Source organism: Rhinolophus ferrumequinum, chromosome 10, assembly GCF_004115265.2.
Source record: "Rhinolophus ferrumequinum isolate MPI-CBG mRhiFer1 chromosome 10, mRhiFer1_v1.p, whole genome shotgun sequence".
Taxonomy (NCBI): Eukaryota; Metazoa; Chordata; class Mammalia; order Chiroptera; family Rhinolophidae; genus Rhinolophus; species Rhinolophus ferrumequinum.
In genome coordinates, this window is record NC_046293.1 from 66212189 (window position 1) to 66237498 (window position 25310).

Here is a 25310-nt window from a genome sequence, read left to right on the forward strand (position 1 = left end):
TACAACCATCCCTACAAGGTTTTCTCAATTACTCAAGCTTGAATTTTACCAATTAATTTTTACCCTTCTGTTATGAATGCTCCTTTTATTGGCAACATCAAATGCCTTGCCAGTTCTTTCAAAATCTAGCTGTAGAATCTCTTCTGGATGTCAGGTGGTTTGGTTTAATTAGCTTTAATAAGTTTTATAATAGTATTGTATTAGAAAATCATGTTCTCTCCTTTTCTATTCAATAATATTTCAACTTTAAGATTCTGATGACTTTTGCTAAGGTATGATTCGAAAATACAGTCTGAGATTTGTTTAACAAATGGATGTCTCCAGACATATGAGATACAAAAATGAAAGGAACAATCACACAAAATGTTGAAAGTTCTACTGAAGGTTCTGTCTCAGTGTTGGAGTTGGCTGTTGCATTCATTGCCTTCTGAGCAGCTTTCATATTTGTCTGTATTTACATGTAGACATGTAAGTAGTAGGACGACCAGGTTCAATTCCAGCATTGTCCCATTTTGCTGTCTCACTTTTAAATTTGGGTTTTGGCTTCCTTCATTGTTCATCCCTAAGGTGGCCTTTCTAGTGCTAACATTTTAGGATTGTGACGGCTGTAGCAGCAAAATTACTAAGTGATCATTTCGAATTGTAATATTCCTTTTCTTTAAGAGGAAATTCCATGAAACACAGAGCTACTTTGGAAGAAAAAAGTGCAGCCTTATAGGTCAAATTATTTTGTTAACCTAATTATTTGAATCCAGGAACTGTGTTAAAAGGATTACTTTGATTTAAGATACAATCTAGGATTGCATATTTTTTTAAAAAAACAAAGGTTTCTGTAAGTTGTAGAAAAATGAAATACTGAAGTGGTGAAGGACACTGATCTTTCAACTGAAATATAAAAAAGGCAAAAGGGCAAAATAATAATTCTGGAAATCGGCACAGCAGCTCTTTGCCAAATGTCACACTGCCCACCAAGGTATGAAGGGCTCACAGTGACCCAGCTGGGGCAGCACCTCTGAGAATACACCAGCAGAGTTGGTAAGAGATGACATTTTGGTTAGTAATGAACTAAAGAATTAAAATCAAGAATTTAGTTGGAGACAGTCAACCAGAGAGTTTATTCTCTGTACTTAATACCCTAGGCAATCAACTCAGCACCCACAGGAGTAAAGGTTAAGAAAACCGTGTTCTTTATGATAATGGCCTGGGAAATTTTTCTCATTTAAAAGCAGTCACTCCTGACCTTTCTCCTGAGCAGAAGAGTGACAGAAATTAATAAATGAGAAACAGGTGAACAGAAGACAGGACACTTTATTTCAACAAACAGCAGTTTTATTCCTGTACTAGCGAGAAGGTGCGTAAAATACTATATAGACTTTTTAAACCACAGTTATAGATATGAAAATATATTAAGCAAATACATAATTTAAATAAGAAGACTAATGAAGTTCTTTGTTCAAATTGAGTTGGTTAGAAACACCACAGTGTTGCAAGTTACTACAGTATGAAAAAATAAAATAATCTCCTGCCATTTTAAATAACCAGATTTGCAAAGAAAGAATACATGAAATTAAAAACATAAAAGTGCTCTATTATAGAACATAAGAAGTTCAGTTGCTGGATTTATTTACATTATTTATTTAAGCTTCACACAAATCAAAGAACCATCAGCTGAACCTTCATGGACAATAGCGTTATTAGACACTGACAACCTACCATCCAAAGTATCAGGCCAGGAGCAACTTCCACTCCAAAAGTGTATGTTGAATATCTATGAGTTGTGCACTAATTTCTACAAGGTAGGAGGAGAGAAGAGATTAAAGACTTAGGCCTTGTCGTTGCAGAATTTATAAGCCTGATGAGTCCCGCTGGAAGACCACAGATCAAGAACTCTTCAGATAAGAACATTCGTGCACCCGAGTGTCAGTATGGCTGAGACTAGGAAATTTCATGAAGGCCACTGCAGACTCTCCCCCTAGCTTGCAGAACTCTGTCCAACTCTACTGTAAACTCCTAAAGCCACAATTGCATATGCTCCTTTCTTGTTGGGATGCTTATCTACTTACTCGGTTATTAAAATACAGTATCTGAAACATAACACAAAGCTTACTCTTAGGGTGAAGATAGTATTTCTTAAAAGAAATTACATAAGGCAGAAAACAGCCATAACTAACCTTTCTTGTGAATATTCTAGAAAGGACACATTACATTTGTCTGACATTATTCACAGTTTTGAACAACTTATTTTGTTATATAAGATCATGTACATTGGCATATAGGTTATAAAAATAATGTTTGGCAAACCTGTTAATAGATTTCTTTTATTTCCATTACATAAGCCTCTATTTTAGGAGCATTCACCAACAATTTCCTTATTTTATGAATGTATCTATATAGACAACCTTTAAAAAAATAATTTTTATAGTATACATTTATTCCTAGGGAGCCTCCCTACCAGCCAAGAATATTCTTTTAGTCAGAAATATTTCCATTACTAGTAACATTTTTAGAACGGCACAGATTTTTGCTATTATCCTGGCTGCATCAAATGATACTCTGCATTTTAACTAAAATGGCCAAATATTCTCAAAGGCATCATCCACCACAAGAATCTAAGGTCATGTGTTCAGAACTCCAAACTCAGTCAATTTAGTCAAACACCTAGTCAATTTACAAAACTAAATGAATCAATTCAATTGCTTAATCAGCTAAATCATCTGGCCAGTGATCACAGTGAAACCTCAAAAGGATGAAAGGTCCTAATAGAAACATAACATTTTCAAAGGACAGTCTGGACACATGGAAAGGATGTCATTTTCTTTTCCTGATGACATCTGGTTAGATCGCCTTTTCAAATATTTTCCCTTATCTGCATCATTTCACTTGCTTTCAGCAGTCATGGTTTACGGATTTTCCTTTGATGTGAAACATTCTTTGGATACTTGATGTAATTTGCAATCTAGAGTTGAAAATACTCAGAAACTTAGGGCATTAGGGCTGATAGGCCTTTTCCACTCTGACTTGGTAGGAATGGGGGAGGGTTGAGGACTTGCTCACAGCTCCGGGAGGGAGGGGAGGAGATCAACCATTCCTTCTTGCCAATTTATCCTGGCTGATCAATTACTTTCATTTCCTCAATGAAATGGAACCTGGAAAGTCCTTGAATTGCTACCTCAAAAAAATATTACCTATTGTTTTTCACCAGGTCAAGTTTGGTCTGGCTCGTATGTGTGAACTTCACTCTGGAGCGTCCCAGAGTTGGGACTCAGATCTTACCATTCACTGTCATACAGATCTGGTAGGTTTATGATTTCAGGATTCCAACCTCAAGGACCCAGGAAAGTCAAGTGAAGGCAAATTTAGTATACGGCCAATAAGTTTCTTGCAAAAGGTAAGAAGAATGTTTAATATATGAAATTGGTTCCTGAGACACCAAGGAAAGAAAATCAGACTGTGAAGTGTAACATGTGAGGCCTATTTTTGTGTTGTTGGACATACGCTTAGTGGTATCACATTATTTTCACATGTCATTTTGGGTTGTCTTCCAAAAGGTCATAACAAAAGTAATTAAAGACACTCCCAAATAAAACTGACCCCTCCCCCAAGTGTCTGTGTGCAGGGGTCATTTTAGTATTTAAAAGTGAAATCATGGTCATTTCTTCTACAAGGTGGAGCTTAAAAAGGCTATGAAATACTAATGGATAGGAGGAGATAAGATGAACGGAAAACAAAATCACATTTGACCAGGAAAGCAAACATATTCAAAAGGGAGAAGAGGACAAGTAGTGAAAACGAGGAACTCAGAATCGTTAAGGGAATGGTAAATTACTCAGGACAAATCTGTGCGGGCCCAGACAGGGCAATGAGTCTTAGAAAAATCAGATTCAAGAGCTGAAAAATTGGCTGCTATCCAGAGAACAACAGAATGATAACATGAAATTGACTTAATGAGCAGAGATTAAATGAGTTAATTATAAAGAACTTGGGTAAATAATTTTTAAGATGCAAGACGGGCATCTCCCAAGATTCAATAGCTCCAAAGCACTTTAAAGACGGATGATTAAACTGTACTGCACAGGTGCACAGACAGGATGCTCACCACGACAGGAAATGGAGTGTTTACCAAGATAGAGCACGTGATGGGATTAAATTAAATACATCCAATTGAGCTGAATGTCAAAGAAATCTTTCCCCCCTCCTAAATTTAATAAATAGATCCACTAGGTTACATATGTAGTCTTTGGTGGCGGTGGGAGGGAAGATAGTGAAATATTTGTTGCTAAGGAGATTTAAAATTAGATAGGTGGAGGGTAAGAATAAATATTTCCTGGATTAGACCAAAAGAACATACAGTTTTCCCTTGTGATGTCCATTTCCATAACTCTGATTCCGCCCCGGACACACCAGACTATGTGAGTGTTATTTACTGTTACAGATGTGCAGGTTTTTATGGTTTTAATTCCTGGTTTGTACAATTAATTATTCTCTCTTCTAGATCCAGTGGCTTGCTGGGGAAACAGCATCAGCACTTGCCAGTGGGGCCTGGAGAAGGCTGCCAGCTGCCCTGGACTGGTTTGGTTGTCGAGCTGCATAACAGGCCCTCTTTCAAGCTTACCTGAAAATAGTAACAACCCTAACTTTGTTATTGTGATGCATTCTGTTTAGGTGAGTAGAAATGTAGAGTTTCTAGGACACTGCCTAGTAGGTTGCAGGCACTTACTAAAAGTTTTCTGAGTGAATAAAAAGCCAAAGTGAATTTTCCTTTCCATGTATTAATAATGTGCTTTGCACTGAGCAATGTTAGTTAAGAATTCTGTTTTATTTTTCTCTTGCTTTTACCTTTTAATGTAGAGAAAGTTATTCCTAATAGACACTACATCTCATAAATCTCTGACGTCTGTTTTCTCCCTGTTTGTACATCTGCAACACGTACATATACCTTGTTTCTTTCATCCTTAGAAGATCCACCTAGTTCCCTGAAGCAGAATCAAAGGCTGATACTGTCATTTCACAGGGGCGTTGAACACAATGAAACTGAAAACTTGGAATCCTCTTATTACTCTTCACATTCATTCTTATACAGTTTTTTCCCTGTTTTTTATACACTTCAAATAGCCCTGGAAACATTTCCGGTTCGGGTGTGGCTTTACATAAGTAAATAACTATTTTGGATATATTTAATGATTTTCAATTACTATGCCAACCAATTATACCCATTATGTTATTTATGAGACTTTATGGTATATAGCAAAAATATATACTTTGAAAAGAAATATGCTCCTTTTGCAATGAAGCTATGAGATCAACAGACTTGATCTCTAATTCTTAAGTTTCTTACAGAGAAATTTATGGGAGAAAAGGGCCAATTTTCCTGGATCATTTCTTGGTTAGTCAGGAGGATTCCATCCAGATACCTTTTAACTTATCAGATCTCAGAACTGGACCTTGATGGGGTCGATGGCGACTTTCTAACTCACTGAAATTTATTAGAGTCAAAATAGGCACAAATACTAAAGATAAACTTGGTAGAGTATGTAGTGCCTCTTACATCAAATGTAACTTACGGTGGCTACTTGATATTCTGACCTCAGTGATTTACTAAGAGAGTCTTTTGGAAAATTTCATACTGAGCACCGCTGAGTTTTGGGTTTTGTTGTTTATTATTGTTTAAAAGTAACGATATATGATGTTTGTGGACATTTCTCTAAAAAAGTTGATACTGGGTCCTTTGGTCAGGAGTATAATCTGCCACCACAATCTCCTTTTAATGGGAAAACCAAGTATGACTGGCATAATTTTGACTTTTCCAGGGATGCAGCCCACCAGCAATGAGACAAAGACGCGTGCGGGCACATCGATCCATTACAGGAAGGGTACGTGTTCACACTCCTCACTGAAATAATCCATCACGATGGATGGGGCTTTGCAAGTTGATGATGTTTCCAATCAGAGGTACAGGTAGCATTCTTCTTGACGTAAGGAATTCATCACTTCTGTTTGGATCCTTCTTTACCAGAACCGTCAACCCTGCAGCCTGGACGTGCACTGCAAGTTACACGGCCCCTACGCTAGCCACTTCGCTTGCACCTCTGGCCGGAGAAAGGGGAGAGGAACCAGTTTTGGCACAACCACATCCTTCAGCTTGGTCCTGCTTTACCTCTTCCACTCTTTCCAAGCCTTTTCTTGACTGCTATATTTGTCCAAATAGCGTTTGGATCATCTTTGGATCCCAAGATTCAATGGACAGAAATGCAGCAAAGCCAGCCATACTATATGCTCTCTCCAGCCCTGCCCTTTATCCTGTCCAGTTATCATGAACAGTGGTAAAAAACACGGCCCCTGGGATTGACTCTGCAACCCCCTCCATACACATTTACGTAGTCCTGTCATACAGGCTGAATTTGTTCATGTAGAACAACCCAGGAACACTTTAGTGTGGAAAAATAGTATTATATAAAGCTTAATATTAAACATTATGAAAAAATACATATTTACAGAAGAAACTACAAAATACAACTATGTACAATAATATCTGTTACCTTTAAATTACATAAATTCTTTTAAATTCTCCAGATTAATAAATTATGCATACTATCAATAGAAATAGCTGGCACCTCTATAGGGCATGAAGCGAGTTTTTTTTTTTTTTTTTTAAATCACACAGTGAATAGCTTTTATCCAGGAGATGTTCGGGTACATTCTCAATGCATTGAATAGCCCGCATCTGAAAGGAAGGACACTGTAATTAGAGAGTGTAGTGGGGGGCGTGTCATAGTTGTTTGCTCTGTTTATGAAAATTACAAGTGGGAAACACTAGCAGAAATGACTAAAACTCAATAGAGTTTAGGATGAGACCATCGCCGTGGGGGCCTGGTCATTACACTCAGAGCCATCTAGAATTGGAAAAGCCTAGTGATTCTAGTCCGTCCCCTCTGGTTTTACAGACAGACCATAGGTCCAGAGAGACAGAATAGTTCACATACAGCTTGTTAATGCTAGTTAGTTCCAGAGCTAGGACCTGAATCCTACTTCCAGATGCCTGAAGAGCTAACCATACCACAGTTAACTGCCTTCAGGAGCACCCAGGATTACTCTAAAAAAAAAAAAAGACTCTCAAACATGTCAAAACAAGACAAAGGAAACTCCAAGATTCCAGGAGCTCCCTCCTTCCTAGAGCTTCTTAAAAGAATCTGACATGCAAAAACCTTAATTTACTAAACAGATAAATTAGGGGATAATTATTTATAATACAAAAGGATTACCTGATTTACAAAGGACTCCTTTAAATAGCAGCTTTCTTATGTATTTGTGTTTTACAGTTTATTAACTATTTAACATACTGACTAGGTGGGTGGGTATAGAGAGTGCAGAGAACTAAATAAAATGGAAGATCATTTAGAAATGGAGATAAAATAGCTCTGCAACAATGTTTGTCAAAAAAAAGTCTAATCTATACATGGATGTAGGTCCATGTGGCAAAGAACTGTGACTGACCTCTGCCAACAGCCATGTGAGCAGAGCCATGTGAGCAACACCAAATGTCATCTGCTTATTCTAGAAAATATAAAAACCACACAAAATGGATGAAAAACCATATTTTGTTGCTCAGAGAAATTTGTTTTACTATTCTGGTATATGCCTTTCCAGTCTTTTCCCCCCAGGTGTTGTTTTGTTTGGTCTACATTCTGCTTTTCTACTTATTTATAAGAATATCCATGTTATTACCCTCAAAAATATCATTTTTAATGACTACATTGTATTCTGTTCAGAGAATGCACCAGGGTGTACTTAGTCTTCCACTGTTAAACATTCAGGTTTTTTTCACTCAAACTTTTAACTATAAAAAGCTCCTACCTCTGTGATACTCTGGATTCACATTTTCATAGATTGGAAACAAGGGGTTTTCTTGTTCACTCCGTAGCTTCCTTGCTCTGAGCACATCTCTTACACACTGATGTAAGTATACATATTGACACTAGGAGAGAACAGAAAACATGTCACAGGAAGGCAAATTCTCAAGCATAAAGAAGGCAAATTCTCAAGCACAAAATATCAACAGTAATGGTTAGCAAATTTCTTGATCATCACTTTAACAATGGTCTCTAGTACATAGTAGAGTGGCTGCATTCTATGACCACTGAAAAGATAATAAAGGTAATGGGCAGAAAGGTGGTGTTTGTTCATTTTTTCTTAGGTGTATGAATATTTATAGAATATGTTCTATGAGGGCCTACAACTATGTCTGGCACATAGTAGGTCCTCCACAAATATTTATTAAATAGATGAATGAATGCCAGACACTGTGTTATTGCTTTTTACATAAATAATCGCATTTGATCATTTTGAAAAATTCATCAAGTAGATATGCTCATCCATATGAATGAGACTCAGAGAAGTTAAGTAATTTCTCCGAGGTCACACAGCTAATAAATGGGACCGTAAGATTTGATCCTGGGTATGTGACTTCAAATTTCATGTTCTTTTCACTACAGCAGTTTTCTTAGATGAATCCTAATTTCATTGCATTATTGAATGAGAAGATCATTTCATTGTGTACTCTGCCATTTTGTTCCTTTTCTTTTGGGAATATAGTGAGAAAAAGGAGATGTGTACAACAGACCCCAGTGGACTATCAGTTCTTTGAGGGCAAGTTCAGTGTCTTATGCATCTTGGTTCTCTCAGCATTCAAGTCTGGCTCATGGAAGAATCTCAAAGATATTGGCTGACTGCAGAGAACAATAGAGGGTTACACAGTAAAGACAGACTCACCTGTCAACTATCTGGGAACTAACTACTTTCAAAATAGAAACAAATATAGAAGAATCGGTGTTTTGGTGACCATCAAGACACCACAAAGACCTCCATAGACAACAGAAGCTCAGCCACAGGCATTGTGCACCGGGCTCCCTTCCTCGTTCCCTACTGAGCTCTCTATAAGGGAGTGGATGTTCACGTGAAAGGGCTTGGCCTGAGGCTCCCTTAATGACACAGCAACTGCTCAGAGCCCAGAGAGAGAGCAGGTTGGGAGGAGAGCACGACACCAAGTGAGGGATGCTGGGCTCTTTGTCTGCCTCCAGCTGGCCTAGGCTGAATCAGAAGGCTTCACGGGATCTCTGTTTCTCTGTCTATTCACCAAGGATGCCAAGGTCTCCTCTATAGCTAACATCCTGTGACCATTAAAGGGTATAAGACTTTGCGTTGCTGTCAACTAGACAGACCCCATGTTTAAAATGATCAGTGTGGTCCCGCCTTAGAATATCTTAAAGCTTTGAGATACAAAGTGAGACTGTCAGATCTTCCCTCACAAATGATCTTTACAAGTGAAAAAGTATTGATTGTTATGGGTTGTCACTAGAAATTGACTCTGATTGGCTAGTTTGGTCATCTACTTATGGGACTTAAGTGATGCAGGTCTGGTATAATCATTAGATCAGGACCATTCACAGAGAGAGCATAATCGTAAATGAGGCCTGCACTGATATTTACAACTATTAATATTAGTAGCTATTAACTTCTTTGCCTTTCTGCTCACAAACTCTGCTCCCTTGTTACGAGGGTTTTATGCCTTCTTGATCTTGAAAATTCAAGGAGAGTACTATCCTGACAATGGGTGCTAGTAGAGGCAGTCACTTTTTGCTGCCTTGAAAACAATCCACCAAATTATAGACAGACACTTTCCTGCTTCCCCCTATCCAAAGCAGGATTCATACTTTCAATTCTATGGGGATATTAAATTACTTTGGGACCTTAGCGTTCAGCTATGAATGAGCTCTTGTACCTCTATTCTATGTCCTATTAAGAAATTCTTCAACAATGATCTACCATGGGCTTTGAAACAAGTTAATATTCATTAATTTGCCTTGTCTTAAATATGAATTCTTCTTTTCCCAATAGAATGCCCCTTTGAAAACGATTACTACTAAAACCGTCAGGTTGATAATGTGCTTCCCACTTTATTCACGCAAAGCAGATAAATATATGAACCTCAGATCATAAAAGATCATTTTTTGCTCTGTCTAGCTAAAGCCTATCTGGGCGAAGCCTCAGTTCCATTCAATTTTGCCAATCATTGTAATAATAGGTACTAAATATAGAATTATACTTTTCATGGTCCGAGTGCAGAGTTTAGCAGAGAGGCAGGTATGTGAACAAATATCTGTAAGGTGATAAACGTAAGACAGAATTATGTATGAAGCGTTATACATAAGAAGAAGCCATCAGGTTCACTTCTGGGGGAGGAAAACATTAAGCTAGAGAGAAAAGGTGACACTTATAAGAACTGGAGCAAAGAAATAGTACATTCAAAATGACGCAAATAGCATGAAAGTGCACATATATTCTGGAAACTGTGAGTAGTCCAGTGTAGCCAAAATGTAGGGTTCATGGGTCATGGTAAACCCCCAGGAAAATCCCCCAGGTGAGCAGTCCCACAATATCCCACTGTTCGCTTCTCTTGGGAAGCAGATGAGATTGACAGTCTGTGACTGTCACCTACTATTCTCTGCTCCATCTGAGTGCATCTCTCAGAGTCAGCTTGGCCCAAGACAGGCTAAAAGAGAAGTAGGGACACACTTATAAATCCCCTTTCTGATGCCTCTTTGTTTAGAAATCTTTGGTCTTTGATACACTTCTCAAAACTTGTGAAGACCTGCTTCCCTTAGTATCCCAAATAATGTAGAATAAAGTTGAGGCTGACTATTGCCATGGACACAGAACAGTAACCAGGGGTCAGAATGTCCTTCCGCCTTTCCTGGAACAGTCACCCACAGGGGTCAGCTGTGGATCACACCCCTCAGTGCTCTGAGCCCTGCCAGCTCTGGGGCAGGGCTGCTGAGACTATGAAGCAGCCTGACTGCAGCAGTCTTAAAGCAAGACAGGTAATATCTGCATCGTGTTTGGGATTTCATTTACTACAGGGAAAAAAAGAGAGAGAGAGAGAGAGAGAGAGAGAGAGAGAGAGAGAGAGAGAGAGAGAGAGAGAACATTTCTATCTTACTGCAATACTTATCGCATCATGAATAGAAGAATCAAATTTGATTCTGGCCTGGGGGTGGGGGGGAAACTTCCTTAATTTTGTCAGACCCTAAAACAATGGGGATGGGTGGTGTTACACCACAAAACTGGAGAAGTGAGCTGGGACTAGATTACGGAGAGGCTTGTACACAAGGATGAGAGTTTGAACTTTCTTTTACAAGTGATGGAGAGCTTTCTAAGAATTTATGTGGGGAGCTGACAGTTAGCTAGAGAACTTTGGTGGTGGCAGTAGTGATGAGGAGTGTTCAGATAGATGCTGGAGACAGGAGACCAACTAGGCGGCTACTGCAACAGGTCCGGGTGAGAGCTGAGAAAGGGCTGGGCAAGGGCAGTGGCAGTGGGGAGACTAGAACAGAGAGAAAGATGTTGGGTAGAACGGACAGGATTTTGTGGCTGTTTGAGTGTGGGAAGTGTAGGCGAAGAAGTCAGAGCCCTGGCTTGGGCAATCAGGTGGAAGGCAAGGTGGGTGGAGACACCATTACCTGAAACTGGAAGGAGGAACTGCAGGAGGGCTTTTGCTCTTATTATTGTTGTTTGTTTTTTGAAGACAGATAATGAGTTTTTTGAGGTGACTGTAAGGCTTCCAGGTAGGACTTATTCATAGGCAGGGACTTAGGTGAATGCTGGGGAAGGAGAATGAGATTTGGGAAACATGGACACGCATGTGGTTCTTGAGCCGTGGGAGGCAGTGGAGGACATCGCAAAGAGTAAAGGTGCAGTGAAAGAAGAGTGGCGCCTTGAGGATAGAAGCTGGGGGAACTTGAACAGTGAAGAGGCAACCTGAGAAGAAAGAGCCACAGAATCCTCAGAGAGGCAGGAGGAGAAGAGGAAGTCCGGGAAAAGGAGGAGGTATATCCAGAAAGAAGGAGGCAGAACTTTAGCACCTCCTGTTACCCTTGCCCTGGAAGTCATGCAGTGCCTGACTCATCATCAATAGGGAGTGCCTACTCATCACCAAAATGTATCTCCAGAGTTCTGGGCAGGTGTATGGAAGTGACACGTGGCCCAAGAAGCCTCTGAAAATAACTAGGGAGCCTGAAAACACACACGTTAACAACATAATTGTAGAATATGTGTTCATTCTTTTAACAGACAAAAATATGGAGGATAGAGAGAAGGAAAACATGTTCGTACCCTCTAGGAATTCAGACAGTTTTAGAGAAAGCTGACAGATAACAATTATGATACAGTGTGATGTAATTCTGCAACCTTTAATGAAATAACAGAGCTAGACAGTGGTCATCAGTGGGTTCCCAAACTGTTAAGTGAAAGGCTAATGCGGAACGTGATAGTGGATGGTCACTGCCAATTTCATCAACACTGAGAGAAGTACTTCCTGATGTGATGCAACAGGAAATACTCAGCACCACCCGTGAAGCACTGTGGTGGTAAAAACAGACCTGAATTTAATCGAGCCTCACATTGGCTGACAAAAACTATGGAGAACGGAGTAATATTAGGTTGGTGCAAAAGCAATTGCGGTTTTTGCAATTATTTTTAACCTTTTAAACCACAATTACTTTTCTACCAACCTAATACATTCCCACCATGAAAAGTAGTCAGCCACATCCACAATGGGGGAAAATCTACACAACAAATGAGCTGGTTTCATTAACAAATATAAGGCATGGAAAACAAAGTAGAGGGAGGGTTATTGTACATTAAGAGGGATTTAAAAGAGACTTCAACCATAAGCAATGTGTGGCCTCTGGATTCTAAAGCACACCAAGTATAAAAAGTAACTTTTGAGATCATTAGAGATATTTAAATACTGATTGGATATTAGCTAATGTTAAGGAATTATGGTTAAAATTGTTAGATGTGACGATCTTGTGGTCATGACTCTAAAAAGAGTCTTTATCTATAAGTTGGCTTGGTCTCGCCAGCCTTGGGTCACAGGAGCTGGGTGGCAATTGATTAGGCAGTGGAAGCTTTAATTCTGATCATACTCCTGTTCTGTTTCCTTGTGAAGTCTTTATTAATTGTACCCTTACTTCAGGCATTGATTTTCCCATTTAGTTACAGCCTGTGAGTTGATCATTTTTTCCCGCAGCCAAGCATGCCATGGCAGGCAGCATCTTGGATGTCCGTGCAATAGAATCGTTTTCCAGGAAATGGTGGCCTCCCACTACACAAACAGTATTTCAAGGTGAAATAATGTGATACATAGGATTTTCTTTAAAATATTCCAATCAGGTCATAGGGTAGGGGAACGGTATATGTGGGATGTAGATGATAAAAGAACCCACAATACTGATAATTGCAGAAGCTGGGGCTTGGGTAGATGGAAATTCCTAACACTATTTCCCCTAGTTTTAAGTATTTAAAAAAAAATCCCATAATAAAATCAAAATATGGTGTAATAATTGCTGTAATGCATGTACTCCCAGCCCAGGACAATAATGGTATGGGCACTGCCTGCAAGAGACAATGGCACCAGTGTTTTCCCAAATGTGTTACAGAATATGAGATCTGTGAGATACTAGTAGGTGCTACCCAAGAAAAGAATTCAGGGTCAAGGTAGTTTGGGGAATAGAGGGTTGCACGAAGCTTAGGGGGTGCTTTATTGCAGGACACCCTTGTTTTGTGGAGCTGCCTACGCAGTTTTCACATGTACTGTGACTATACGAACTAGTAACACGTAGAACTTTCCACCTCTTTGACCATGGGAATTCTTTTTTTTTTTTTTTTAAAGAGGATTTTGCAGTTATGTGGGAAACACAAAGGTAAGCGAACTTGGGCCTTGGAAGGCAATCATGCAGGGGAGTGACGTGCTTGGTCCATGTGGAGACACGGACGTGACCCTGAGGCTTTGGGGCAGCGGAAGTGGTGCTTAGGGCTTAGGATTCTCTACAGCAGTTTCAAGTCCCAGCATGGCCACTTCACAGCTGTCTAAGTCCTTTAGCCTCTGAACCTGTCCTCTAGCCTGGAAATGGGAAATAGTACCTCCCTCTCTTATCTGATTATTGTGAAAATTTAATGAGATAACATATTCAAAGATGTCCTGCGAATGCCAAAGGACTGTACAAATGGAAGCATTTATCCTTCACATTTAACACACACTCCTTTGGTGTCTCCAGAGTTGTGGGTGCAGCTGGGGTGGGCTGGAGGAGAGAAAAGATTGGAATCTGTTTCCTCTTTACTAATTGAAGTTCTTAGGTTCACCCACCAGTCTACCTGAAAATTATCTTCAGGATGGCTTGGCAGTAGCCTTTCCTCCATGTATAACGCATTGATTTTTTTTTTAAAATCTTTCTTTCTTCCTACATAAGATGGGCAACCAGTTCAATAAATATAAGGGTATACATGCTGTCCTCAAGGTCACTGAGATTTGTTTTAAAATGACAAGTCCTAGAAAACATGTATATTCAGTGTTCTTTCTCTTCCTAATGAGTCATAATTATTTCCCCTTGTCAGATTAAAGCCCTGAGCATTTGCTGGGCGAGGACTGGGGGTAGGTGGGGAATGTGGTCTGTGTCCTTCCGCCAGCAACCCTTACCTCAGTCTGGACCATGTGAATCCTGTGAAGTCTTAGGTCGTGCACTGCTCCATAAATATCCACAGAGTCTTTGGAGTCTAATTGCTGGAGGATTCGATCCAATGCAATGAAGGTTCCGGTCCTACCCACACCGGCACTGGAAGAGATATCGAAGGAAAGCTGAGCCTTTTTATTCAATAGGCCTTTCAAGACTGCATCCAGAGACTCTACCAAAGTCTTTCTTTTCCCTTCTAGGATAAGGGAGAACATAGGAATACTTCTTTCTCTCCATGTGCTCTCTCAAAAAAATAGAACTTAGAGCCTCCGCCTCTATCTCTTTCCTCCACCTCTCCCGCTCCACCAGGGGTAAGGACCCCTCCGCACTTGGTATGTTTCATTTCTATGCATGTTTTTATACTTTTCCTACAACCATGTAAACCCATAAACAATATACTCGTTTTATTTGTAACTCGTGTTACAAAAATTTGCTAAAATGCTAACACGTTTCCTGTATCCTTCTGCCAAGTTTTCTACTCAATAGTGTGTTTTGAGATTTATCCATGTTGTTACAAGTCCATCTAAGTTCTCTTAACTATTCTGTAGAGTTCATAAACCAGCCCTAATCCATTCCCTACTGCAAGATCAGTTTTAGTTTTTCTGTTAAAAATTGTGTGGCAGTGAACACCACTGTGTACGCGTGTGGGTATTTTTCTAGGGTTGATATCTAGAAGCAGAACTACCATATCATAGGGTGTGAACACCTTAAACTTCATGAGGGATTGCTCCCCCTGCCCGCTCCCCAAAGTGATTGCATAGTAGGGGGATTTTTGATGCACACACTTGTAAGAAAAAGAACAGTCCCTCAGTGGTCCTGGGTGAAAATGCCTGCCATTGTTCAGAAAGCAGGAAGCTCTTGAGAGCCTCACATGCCTATTAAAAACACCAGGGTTCCAATGACATATAAAAGCAGGGCTCCTAGCGTGCTGGGCTGATTGGGAGAAAATGAAAGCATTTGACATTTACTGTAGCAATTCCCTACTCCTTATTTATTAGTGCTGTTTAGTTAGGGCTATCAAAGTGTTGCTGCAAACACTAATTAGCTAAACACCAGGCTCCCCAGAGAGAGAGAGACAGAGAGATAGGTGGATTGCTTGTTAGGCTGATTTTATGGACACATAATCTGAGGCAAAGAGAAGTCAAAGAGAGAACAGAAATTTAAGAGCAAAATTGGGTGCTGCAGATGGCAAGTGCTACTAAACCTGGAGGGAGGTCTAGGACAGGGATCTTGAAGGAGAGTTAGGGCTTAAATAGGTGCAGGAGAGAGTGATAAGGCCGTTCCAAGGAGTAAGAAAGGCAAGAAGCCAGAATAAGCATGTGCAGTCTCCTTCCAGCTAGAGTGGGAGAGAGTTTCTGGGAACTTGGATTGGGGGTAAAGTGGGGCTCCATTATGGAGGGCCTGGAAGTCATATAAGGTCTTTGCATTTTGTATGGCAGGAAAAGGAGCGAGTGAGAGAGAGAAGGATGAAGAGTGAGGGTGAGAGAGAGGTGGGATGTGAAGAAAGCAGAGAAGGAGAAGTCAGTGAAAAGGAGTGAGGTTGGCGGAGGAGAAGGCGGAAAAGAGCGTAAGAACATCCTCTGGGCCTCGGCAGGCTGGTAGGTCCAGATGAATCCTGCCCCCACCAGATGCCCCATGCTTCTGCCTGTTTTCAGACATCTGGCTGCCATGTTATTGGCCGCTAGTCAACACGTACCTGCAATGCACCACGGTGGGCCCGGCCCCGGGCGTTCTGTTGATGTAGTCCCTGACGGTTCTCACAAACTGGATCAGGGACTGGGTGGTCTCTGGGACTCCATGGTCTGGCCACACCGTGTAGTGAAAGTGGCGAATGAGTCTGTGTGCATCTAGCTGTTCCTCCTGTAAGAGCAGAGAGGACAATGAGAGGGCCGACCTAAGGCCCTTCACGTTTGACAACTGCGACAGGACGGGAACCAGCGAAAATGGGATTCCCAGGTGTCCTTCATCTTTCAAAGCTGGGTTATTAAGACAAGTCAAATTAACATACGCTGCATATCCTAAACTCCCGGATGGTCCACTCGGGCAGCACGGACTCCGAAAGCATCTGCAGGATGAGGTCCCCATAGTAGAGAGAATCCTGGTCCGCTGGCCAGTAATGGTCACACTTTACCTAGCGGACGACAGACAGAAAAAAAAGTGAGTCTGGAAATGTGACTCCTCTGTGAACCTGGACTTTTCCTCCTCGACATATCTTCCTGAGTTGGAAACCAGGACCAGCTGCTAAAGCAATTTGACCATCTGCTTTGCATTAACCTGCTCGTGGCCAGAGCTGAAGCTGGGCTGCTGCTGCAAGCGAAGGAGACACACTGTTCAGGGAACATGCTCTGCAACCTCTGGATTCGTCTGCCTTTCAGGCACTGTTTCATGGTTGAGGATTTTTTTATTGTTGTTGTTGATTTCCTTAGCATTTCAGTTCCACTAGCTGATAAACCATATCTTACAATGGTTCTTTCTGAAGAAAGATCTAGCTGGGCAGAGGAAGGTATAGTCTTCCAGGCCTGGTTTTGTTTATATTTTGATATCACTGTCCTAAGCTGGACCCAATACCTTGGGCCAAATGATCTTTGAAAAATCAGAACATTTAGCTAAGCTTGTACTTATATGTAGAAAGATAGGAGAAAGAAGATTGTGAACATGTATTTATTGACCACAGACACGGGGTCACTCACATGTAATCTCTTTTATTCTCAAAGTAACCATATAAAATAGAGGATTACAAGTGCAGGACAAGAGGTTTGCTTAATTTGTCCAATTAACTATTTTTCTTTGTTTCTGCAGACACAGCCCAAAGCTCACTTCTCCTTTCGTAAAAGTAGGAGCAGAGCCAGTGACTCTAGCAAGGCATTTCCGCTCACCATACACTGAAGGATGGCGCCAGCTCATCTGTCTGTGTCATGGACACTTCTGATAATCCCAGTCCTCAAACGGAAACACCTCTGACTGAAACTTCAGACCCAGAATCCAAATCAGGCATCACCTTTTAGAGAGTTTTATAACTGAGTGGCTTAATTCACTAACGATGTTCTTACATGCTCCCTACTTGGCTTCTGTAGGCTTAACTTTTGATGGTGAAGAATTCCCTCAAGGTGTCGGAAAGCAAAGTTCAGAAGTCAGGAAGACTGTTTACTCACTCGGCCCTTCTCGACACACTGGGTCACCATGACAATGTTGTGAACGTTCTGTTCCCACGCCATTTTCCAGAAGTCATCCTTAGTGCCAGGAAGAGGCCCCTGAGTAGCAATGTATTCTCTTCTGAAGTTGTTGCCCTGAGATGAATTTACAATATGGAGAGTCAGAAACAATGGGCCTCTTCAGAACTATAAACAAAGGGTTAGTGCTGCAGATTACATGATATGTAGGTCATTGCCAGGCTCCTGATTTGAGAAAAAGATACTAACACAAGTGTCAAGGCTTGAGAGCAGGAAGGACGTCAGGCCAGAACATTGCACTATTGTTAAGAGCCGAATTCCCTTTTATTAGGCTAGGTCTATTCTGAAAGGCAATGGAGGACTCAGGTGAAAATCTAGAAAACATTTCACTTGCAATTGTGTGTGTGTGTGTGTGTGTGTGTGTGTGTGTAGACTGTCTGAGGGACTGACATTGATCAGGCTCTTTATTTATATAACTTAGAAGAATTTCGTCATTTTGGATGATTGACAGTAGAATGTTAGTAAGAGATGACATGCAAGGGAAATTTAAGGAAAGAGAAACCACTGTTTATTGAGCACCTACCATATAACATGCCGTGGGACAGGACTTTCACAGATCTTATTTAATCTTAGCCACAACTCTATGAGCTAGGATATTTTCACCCACTCATTCTGTACTCCAGCGATACAGAATTCCTTGCAGATCCAAGTCAAAGCTCTCTCTTTCCTTGTCTCTCTTCAGGACCTCTACATTACGTCACCTCTGCCGCTCCCACGTCCCACCCACCCAAACACTGACTCTCATCTGGCTATTCCTTATTTATCCTCCAAGTCTCAGCATGCGGCCTGCTCTGAGGAGCTTTCCTTTATCTTTCTCTCTGTTGGGTGATGTTCTCCTCTTAGAAACTCCTTTGGCAACGTCTAACTTCTTGCCACCCAGAGAGTGGTCTTCAGACTAGCAACACGGGGCTCACCTAAGAGCTTGTTAGAAATGCAGAACCCCAGGTGCCACCCCAGCCCTGCTGTACTAGAATCTGCATTTTAACAGGACCCCCAGATGATGTGGATCTATGTTAACATTAGAAGCACTGCTCCAGCCTGTTTCTCATGCCATCGCCTTGTCACTTCCTGATGCCCCAACTCTGCTGAGAATTCCTAGAGGGTCAGGATTATATCTTACCTTATTCCTGTACACAGCTCAGGGTTTGACTTACAGCTAGCACTTACTGAGTGTTTATTGAATGAATGGAAGGTGCTATTTAAGATAAAAATTACTTATCCTCATTGTTTGGAAAAGAAATGGAGGCCCAAAGAGGTGACATAACTTGCCCAAGCTCACAGAGTCAGCAAGGGGCAGAGACGGGATTGAAACCTGGATCTGTCTGACCTTAAAGCTTTTTCCACTGCAGCGTGCTCTAGGAAGTTGGCACGATGCCAGCCAGAATCTGAGCCTAAAAAAAGTTTGACACAAACTTTGCGCTGTGTCTGTGGTTTTTCAAAAACCTAAATAACTTTGAATCAGCTTCCCTAACTAGGCAGCCTTAGCAGGGGAGATCCAGCTTCTTTCGAGAGCACTCATCTTGGCTAAGGGCTGTAGAGAGAAAACAACCTGTGACAATGCATGCTGGGTGGGCTCATCATAATCTCCTGTGACTATAGCCATTGTGGAAAATGGGCCTTAGCAGTGATCAAACTGGACACCCCGTGTCTTATGGCAATCAGACATGGCCTTCTAAGCCTGTATGCTTCCGGACCTGCGAGCAATGCTAGCATTCAGGAGGAGCGGTATCTGCAGCGTGGCCACCCATCGGAGCTTCATCCAGCCTTCCCGGCCCAGAGGCTCACTTACAGGGATGTAGCTGGCATTGATGTAGTCGGAGCACGGGTCGTCATCCACATTGGACAGCTTCACTCGAGAGGCATCATCTGGAAGGAAGTGTTTTAAGAGAGATTTGTCACTGAGTCTTGGGGTGATTTTTCTGCGGTTTATGGAATGCTTGGTATTTGACATGCATTAGCTCTGGTCCCCACAAGAGCCCGTAAGGGAGGTGTTCTCATCTCCGTTTTGCAGATGAGGCTCAGACAGGATAACTGACTTGCCCCAGGTTGCCTAGGCGGCTCATAAACACACACCACACCCTTTGAGGGCGCCTCTGTGCGTTCCTTTGTAACAGTGACAGTTGCCCAAGGAGTGTCCAGCACCCCCTCACTGCTCGAACAAATGCAGTCTAGAAAAACTACCTTCTATTGCTTCACACACAGGGTAAGGGTAACAGCTGTAACTGGAGGCTGTTAAGTAAACCTAGGTTGGCCTGTGCCATTGACCCTGTTACTGCTCTGAGGCCTCGAAAGAGAAGGAGTAGGACCCCAGGGTGAAATGCCAACAGCATTAAGAGGCCTCACAGAACCAGAGCTGACGTTGGTTACTGCTTATGTGGAGAGAAGTGCAGTAACATGCAAGTCATTCCTTTGTAAAGACATTCAGAGCCTCAGATCTTCCAAATCCAGCTACACCATATTTCTTTAGCTCCATTTTATTCCTGGGAAAGAGAAGAAACAGCTAGAGGAAGACAGTACTACAAATTTCAACCCAAAACTTACACGGTAATATGTTGTTGTATCGATTTTTCCCTCTATTCTCCGGCAAGAGTGCAATGTCACACGATTGGTTTCGACCCACGTCTTTTAAGTCCTATCAGGTCAAAAATAAGTTTGCAAGTGGAGAATATGAAACAGGATATGGCAAATCATACAATCCTCGAGATACATAATACTAGGAGACTATGTACACTAGCTACTGTCTACGGAATGCCTAGTATTCCACATGCATTAGTCCTGATCCCCACCACAGCCTCCAACCCCTCACAGGAGGTATTTTTATCTCTATTTTACAGATAAAGCTTAGACAGGGTAATTAACTTGCCCCAGATCACCTGGGTTGCAAAGCCGGGAATCAAATCCAAAGCCTGGGAGCTTTTCCACCAAACCACATTGTCTCCCATCAAGCAAATGGCCAGGTTAAGTAACTGCCAGTGTTACGTTTGCATTTGCAATTTGTTCATTCTTTCTTATCATCTGATTCAGGTAGCACTTTGTTTGCTGTGAGAGTCTGGCGATCACACTGGCCTGTGAGACTAGTCGGTATGTTAAGCAGAGTAGGGACTGGGGCATAAAAGAGTGCTCAGCTGGGATCCTAAGTGTTATCCTAACTCCTGAGCCCGATCAGTCTGTGATTTCACAATAGGAGTTGGGAGGGAAATTCTGCTCAGGACTAGGATGCTAAAGCATCACTGCATCTGAGTTGTACCTCATACTCCTTGGATAGAAGGTAGTTGGAGTCAGCCTGCAGCTTCATGAAGTGCCCTTCAAACTGATTTACTTTTATTGGGCTATAGTTAAAATAGAACAGAAAAAAAAAAAAAGAAAATTACTGAAGGGACAATGCCATAACAAGTCAGAGCTGTATTCCAAAAACAGATAATATATAGTAATCAATGAGTTTCATCTCTTACCAAGAAGTTTTCCGGTTACTGGGAAGGGAAGCCAAAAGAAGAACAAAGACCTCGTTAGCGAACCTCACACAACACAATCAACTCATCTTTCAATAACCCGTGTGACGGAAGATGTGGTGCTCACCCTTTCTGGCCCAGGTTCAAGTGGACAGATAATGGTCGATCCCGGCGGATGCTCAGGTGGGCAGAGGGCCTTTCGCGACCATGGCTGCAACATAAGGGAGAGGATTATATTCTGATTATGAAACTCGACTTCAACATATTTTTCCACTTATGGTAAGGCTGTGCATGTTTGTGCAAATATGGATTTTTCAGTATTCATGTAGATTTTCACTCAGCCAACATCTCTTTGAGGGAGGGAAGGAGAGGAAGAACACAAAGAAGAAATAGATTTTTCCCACTCAGAAACGGATCTCTGCAATAGCTGAAGATTCGTCTTCTGGTTTTTGGCGACAGGTCACAATCACTTCCCACACTCTCAATAAAACTTGCCTTAAAAACAGTCCCAGTAAACCTTAGATGCAAGACATGACTGCAAAAGAGAGGACAATGTGCCAAAGAAAAGAATTCCCTAAGAGAGGAGAGTGTGGCATGGGACCACATGCTATTTGATTCTTTTTGGTCTCTCCTTAAATTAGCATGGCAGATCTGAGCCACAAAATGGTGATGTCAACCATACTTTTCAGCGTATTTCAGAAAAGTATTTGGGCACAAAATTTGCAGACATCTCTGTCTTCATGAGGAGATTTAACCACACACAAAATATTTTTCTTTTCCTGTGCTAAAAGAGTTATTTCACATTCAAATGAAGTCTACACATGGCCCCTCAGCCTTTTGGGAAGGGTAAAATTCATCAACGGTCTGTAGAGAGGCAGAGAAAAGTGAGTCATGGTTTTAGTGTTTGCTTTTGTTTCTCTTGAGAAACAATAAAGGCGATTTAACCTAGAGAAATTATCTTCCCTTCTTACTATTCAGGCTAAAGGGCATTTCCAGTTGCATCTTTCCAGTTGTGGGCCCAATCACCAAAGGATTGTGGGTACTCACCTCGCTTTCTGTCTGCAGATGAATAAGGCAACAACAGCCACCAGCATGCCAATTAAGAACAGACCAGCACTCACACCTTCAATTACTCCGAACAAAGGCTCTACAATAATCCAGATGGAAACAACAAACCCAGGTGGGAACATTAGTGCTAAAGAATCAGTAAGGGAGCTACTGAAGCCCTACCTCCCTAGGAGCCTTATTGCAGAAGGAGTGGAACGTTGCCCACACTGAAGCATTTATTATCTAAAGGCTAGGAGTACGCAGCTGAGAACATGCAATGCTGGCTACTACCTTGTAATGGCAGGTTGGTCATTATACTTTTGAACTTAATGGTGTTTAGCTTTTAAAGGATTTTGTGCTTGTATGTAAAGCTTGGGGCACCTGAAATAAAGGCCAGTAATTTGACACCAAAATAAAAATGCTGTTTCATGTGTATGAAACAAGTCACAGCATCTGGGACTTGGGCAAATCCAGTGAATTGCTGAGAGTTATTTTAACAAAATCTCATTTTTTTTTCTGGTATGCTAATGCCACTGGGAGTTTATGAACAGGTCAGAGCAGCCCGATTTTTGAACAATTTAATTGAAATAGAATTCACACGTCATACAATGTATCCATTTAAATTGTATAATTCAATGATTTTTAGTATAGCCACAGAGTTTTGCAAACATGATCACATTCATTTTGTAACATTTTCATCATTCCCCTCCCCCCAAAGAAACTCCATGCCCCTTAGCCATCATTCTCTATTATTCCCTCTCCCTAATCCCTGGCAACCACTAATCTACTTTCTGTCTTCATAGATTCGCCTTTTCTGGACATTTTACATAAACTGAATCATAAGTACATGGTCTTCTGTGATTGGCTTCTTTCAGATAGCACAATGTTTTAAAGGTTCATCCATATCGTAGCATTAATCAGTATTTCCTTCTTTTTTATGGCTCAATAATATCCCATTGTATGGATATGTCAAGTTTGTTTATCTAATCACCCATTGATGGATATTTGGGTTATTTCTATTTTTTTGTTATTATGAATAATGCTACAATGAACATCTGTTTACAAATTTTTGTGTGGATGTATGGTTTCATTTCTCTTGGTTATATATTTAGGAGTGGAATTGTTGGGTTAGATGGTAACCCTAAGTTAAGTTTTGAGGAACTGCAAAACTGTTTTCCAAAGCAGCTACACCATTTCAGTTTCATAAGCAATGTATATGGGTTCCAATTTCTCCATATCCTCGCTAATACTTGTTGTCCTTTTTCTAAAAAAGATTTTTATTAAAATATGGCTAACATACAACATTATATCAGTTTCAGGTGTAAACAATAGTTATTCAACATTTATATACCTCAAGAAGTGATCATCATGGTAAGTCCAGTAACCCTCTGACACCGTACCATGCTATTACACTATTATTGATTATATTCCCCATGCTGTACATTACATCCCCATGATGTATTTGTTTTATATCTGGAAATTTGAACCTCTTATTTCTCTTCATCTTTCCCCCCCCTTTTTAAATTTTTCAATTACAGTTGACATTCAGTATTATTTTATATTAATTTCAGGTGTACAGCATAGTGGTCCGACATTTATATAATTTAAGAAGTGACTCCCCATGATTAGTCCCCACCTGGTATTTTACATAGTTATCACCATACTATTGACTGTATTCTCTATGCTTTACATCCCCATGACTATTTTGTAACTACCAATTTGTACTTAATGCCTTCACCTTTTTCAGCCCGTCCCCCAACCCTGCTCCCATCTATCACTCCAACATATCAAGTACTCATCGGACACCATACATAGTTATTACAATATTACTGACTACATTCCTTATGCTATACCCTACATCTCCATGACTACTTTGTAACAACCAATTTGTACTCCTTATTTGTACTCCTTAATCCCTTCCCCTTTTTCATCCATTCCCAGGCCTTCTCCTGTCTGGCAACCATCAAAATGCCCTCTGTATCTATTGGTTTGTTTCTGTTTTGTTTGTTTATTTTGTTCTTCAGATTCACATAAAAGTGAAATCACATTGTATCTGTCTTTCGCTGTCTGAAGTACTTCACTCAGCACAATACTCTCCAGGTCTATCCATGCTGCTGCAGAAGGCAAGAATCCATTCCTTTCCATACTCTTCCCTTCCAGGAGAGTGTGTATATATATATATATATATATATATATATATATATATATATATATATATATATACTTTTATATATTTTTATCCATTCTTCCATAGATGGACACCCAGGCTACTTCCACATCTTGGGCATTGTAAACAATACTACAATGAACATATGGAGGCACACAGTCTCTCAAAGTAGCATTTTGGGTTTCTTCGAATAAATTCCCAGAAGTGGAATTACTAGGTCTTTCTTTGTGTCTTATTATAGGCTTTGTTTTAAAGATTATTTTGTCTGGTATAAGTATTGCTACCACAGATTTTCTTTCTTTTTCCATTTTCATTTTCATGAAATAAATTTTTCCATCACTTAACTTTCTGTTTGTAGGTATCTTTCAATCTGAAGTGAGTTTCTTGTAGGCAGCATATGTAAGGGTGTTATTTTCTTATCTATTCAGCCACCCTATCTTTTGATTGGAGCATTTAATCCATTTACATTGAAGGTAATTGTTGATAGATATGTAGCTATTGTCATTTTATTATTCTTATTTTTGATTTGTGTGTGTGTGTGTGTGTGTGTGTGTGTCTTAAAGAAATCCCTCTAATAATATAGGTTTGGTGGTGAGGAACTCCGTTAGCTTTTTCTTGTCTGGGAAGCTCTTTATCTGTCCTTCAATTGTAAATAACAGCTTTGCTGGGTAAAGTAATCTTGGTTATAGGTCCTTGGTTCATTACTTTGAATATTTCCTGCTAATCCCTTCTAGCCTGCAAAGTTTCTGTTAAGAAATCAGCTGATAGTCTTATGGGGGCTCCCTTGTAGGTAGAACTAACTGTTTTTCTCTTGCTGCTATTAAGATTCTCTCTTTGTCTTTAACCTTTGCCA

General features: G+C 40.7%; 1 protein-coding gene across 2 annotated transcripts in view; it reads right to left on the minus strand.

Moving 5' to 3' along the window:
• Nucleotides 1-1623: 1623 nt before the first annotated feature.
• PTPRB (protein tyrosine phosphatase receptor type B) overlaps nucleotides 1624-25310 on the minus strand; it is a 121866-nt gene continuing 98179 nt past the window's right edge. For both annotated transcript variants that reach the window (XM_033116618.1, XM_033116619.1), the window contains 12 exons: nucleotides 22291-22390; nucleotides 21371-21454; nucleotides 21247-21264; nucleotides 21042-21123; nucleotides 20336-20426; nucleotides 19584-19660; nucleotides 17717-17851; nucleotides 16573-16695; nucleotides 16261-16424; nucleotides 14531-14666; nucleotides 7852-7972; nucleotides 1624-6721 (listed from right to left, as the gene is read on the minus strand). In XM_033116618.1, the coding sequence (XP_032972509.1) occupies nucleotides 6699-6721; nucleotides 7852-7972; nucleotides 14531-14666; nucleotides 16261-16424; nucleotides 16573-16695; nucleotides 17717-17851; nucleotides 19584-19660; nucleotides 20336-20426; nucleotides 21042-21123; nucleotides 21247-21264; nucleotides 21371-21454; nucleotides 22291-22390 (1154 nt within the window). In that variant the 3' untranslated portion in view covers nucleotides 1624-6698. The remainder of the gene's footprint in view (nucleotides 6722-7851; nucleotides 7973-14530; nucleotides 14667-16260; nucleotides 16425-16572; nucleotides 16696-17716; nucleotides 17852-19583; nucleotides 19661-20335; nucleotides 20427-21041; nucleotides 21124-21246; nucleotides 21265-21370; nucleotides 21455-22290; nucleotides 22391-25310) is intronic.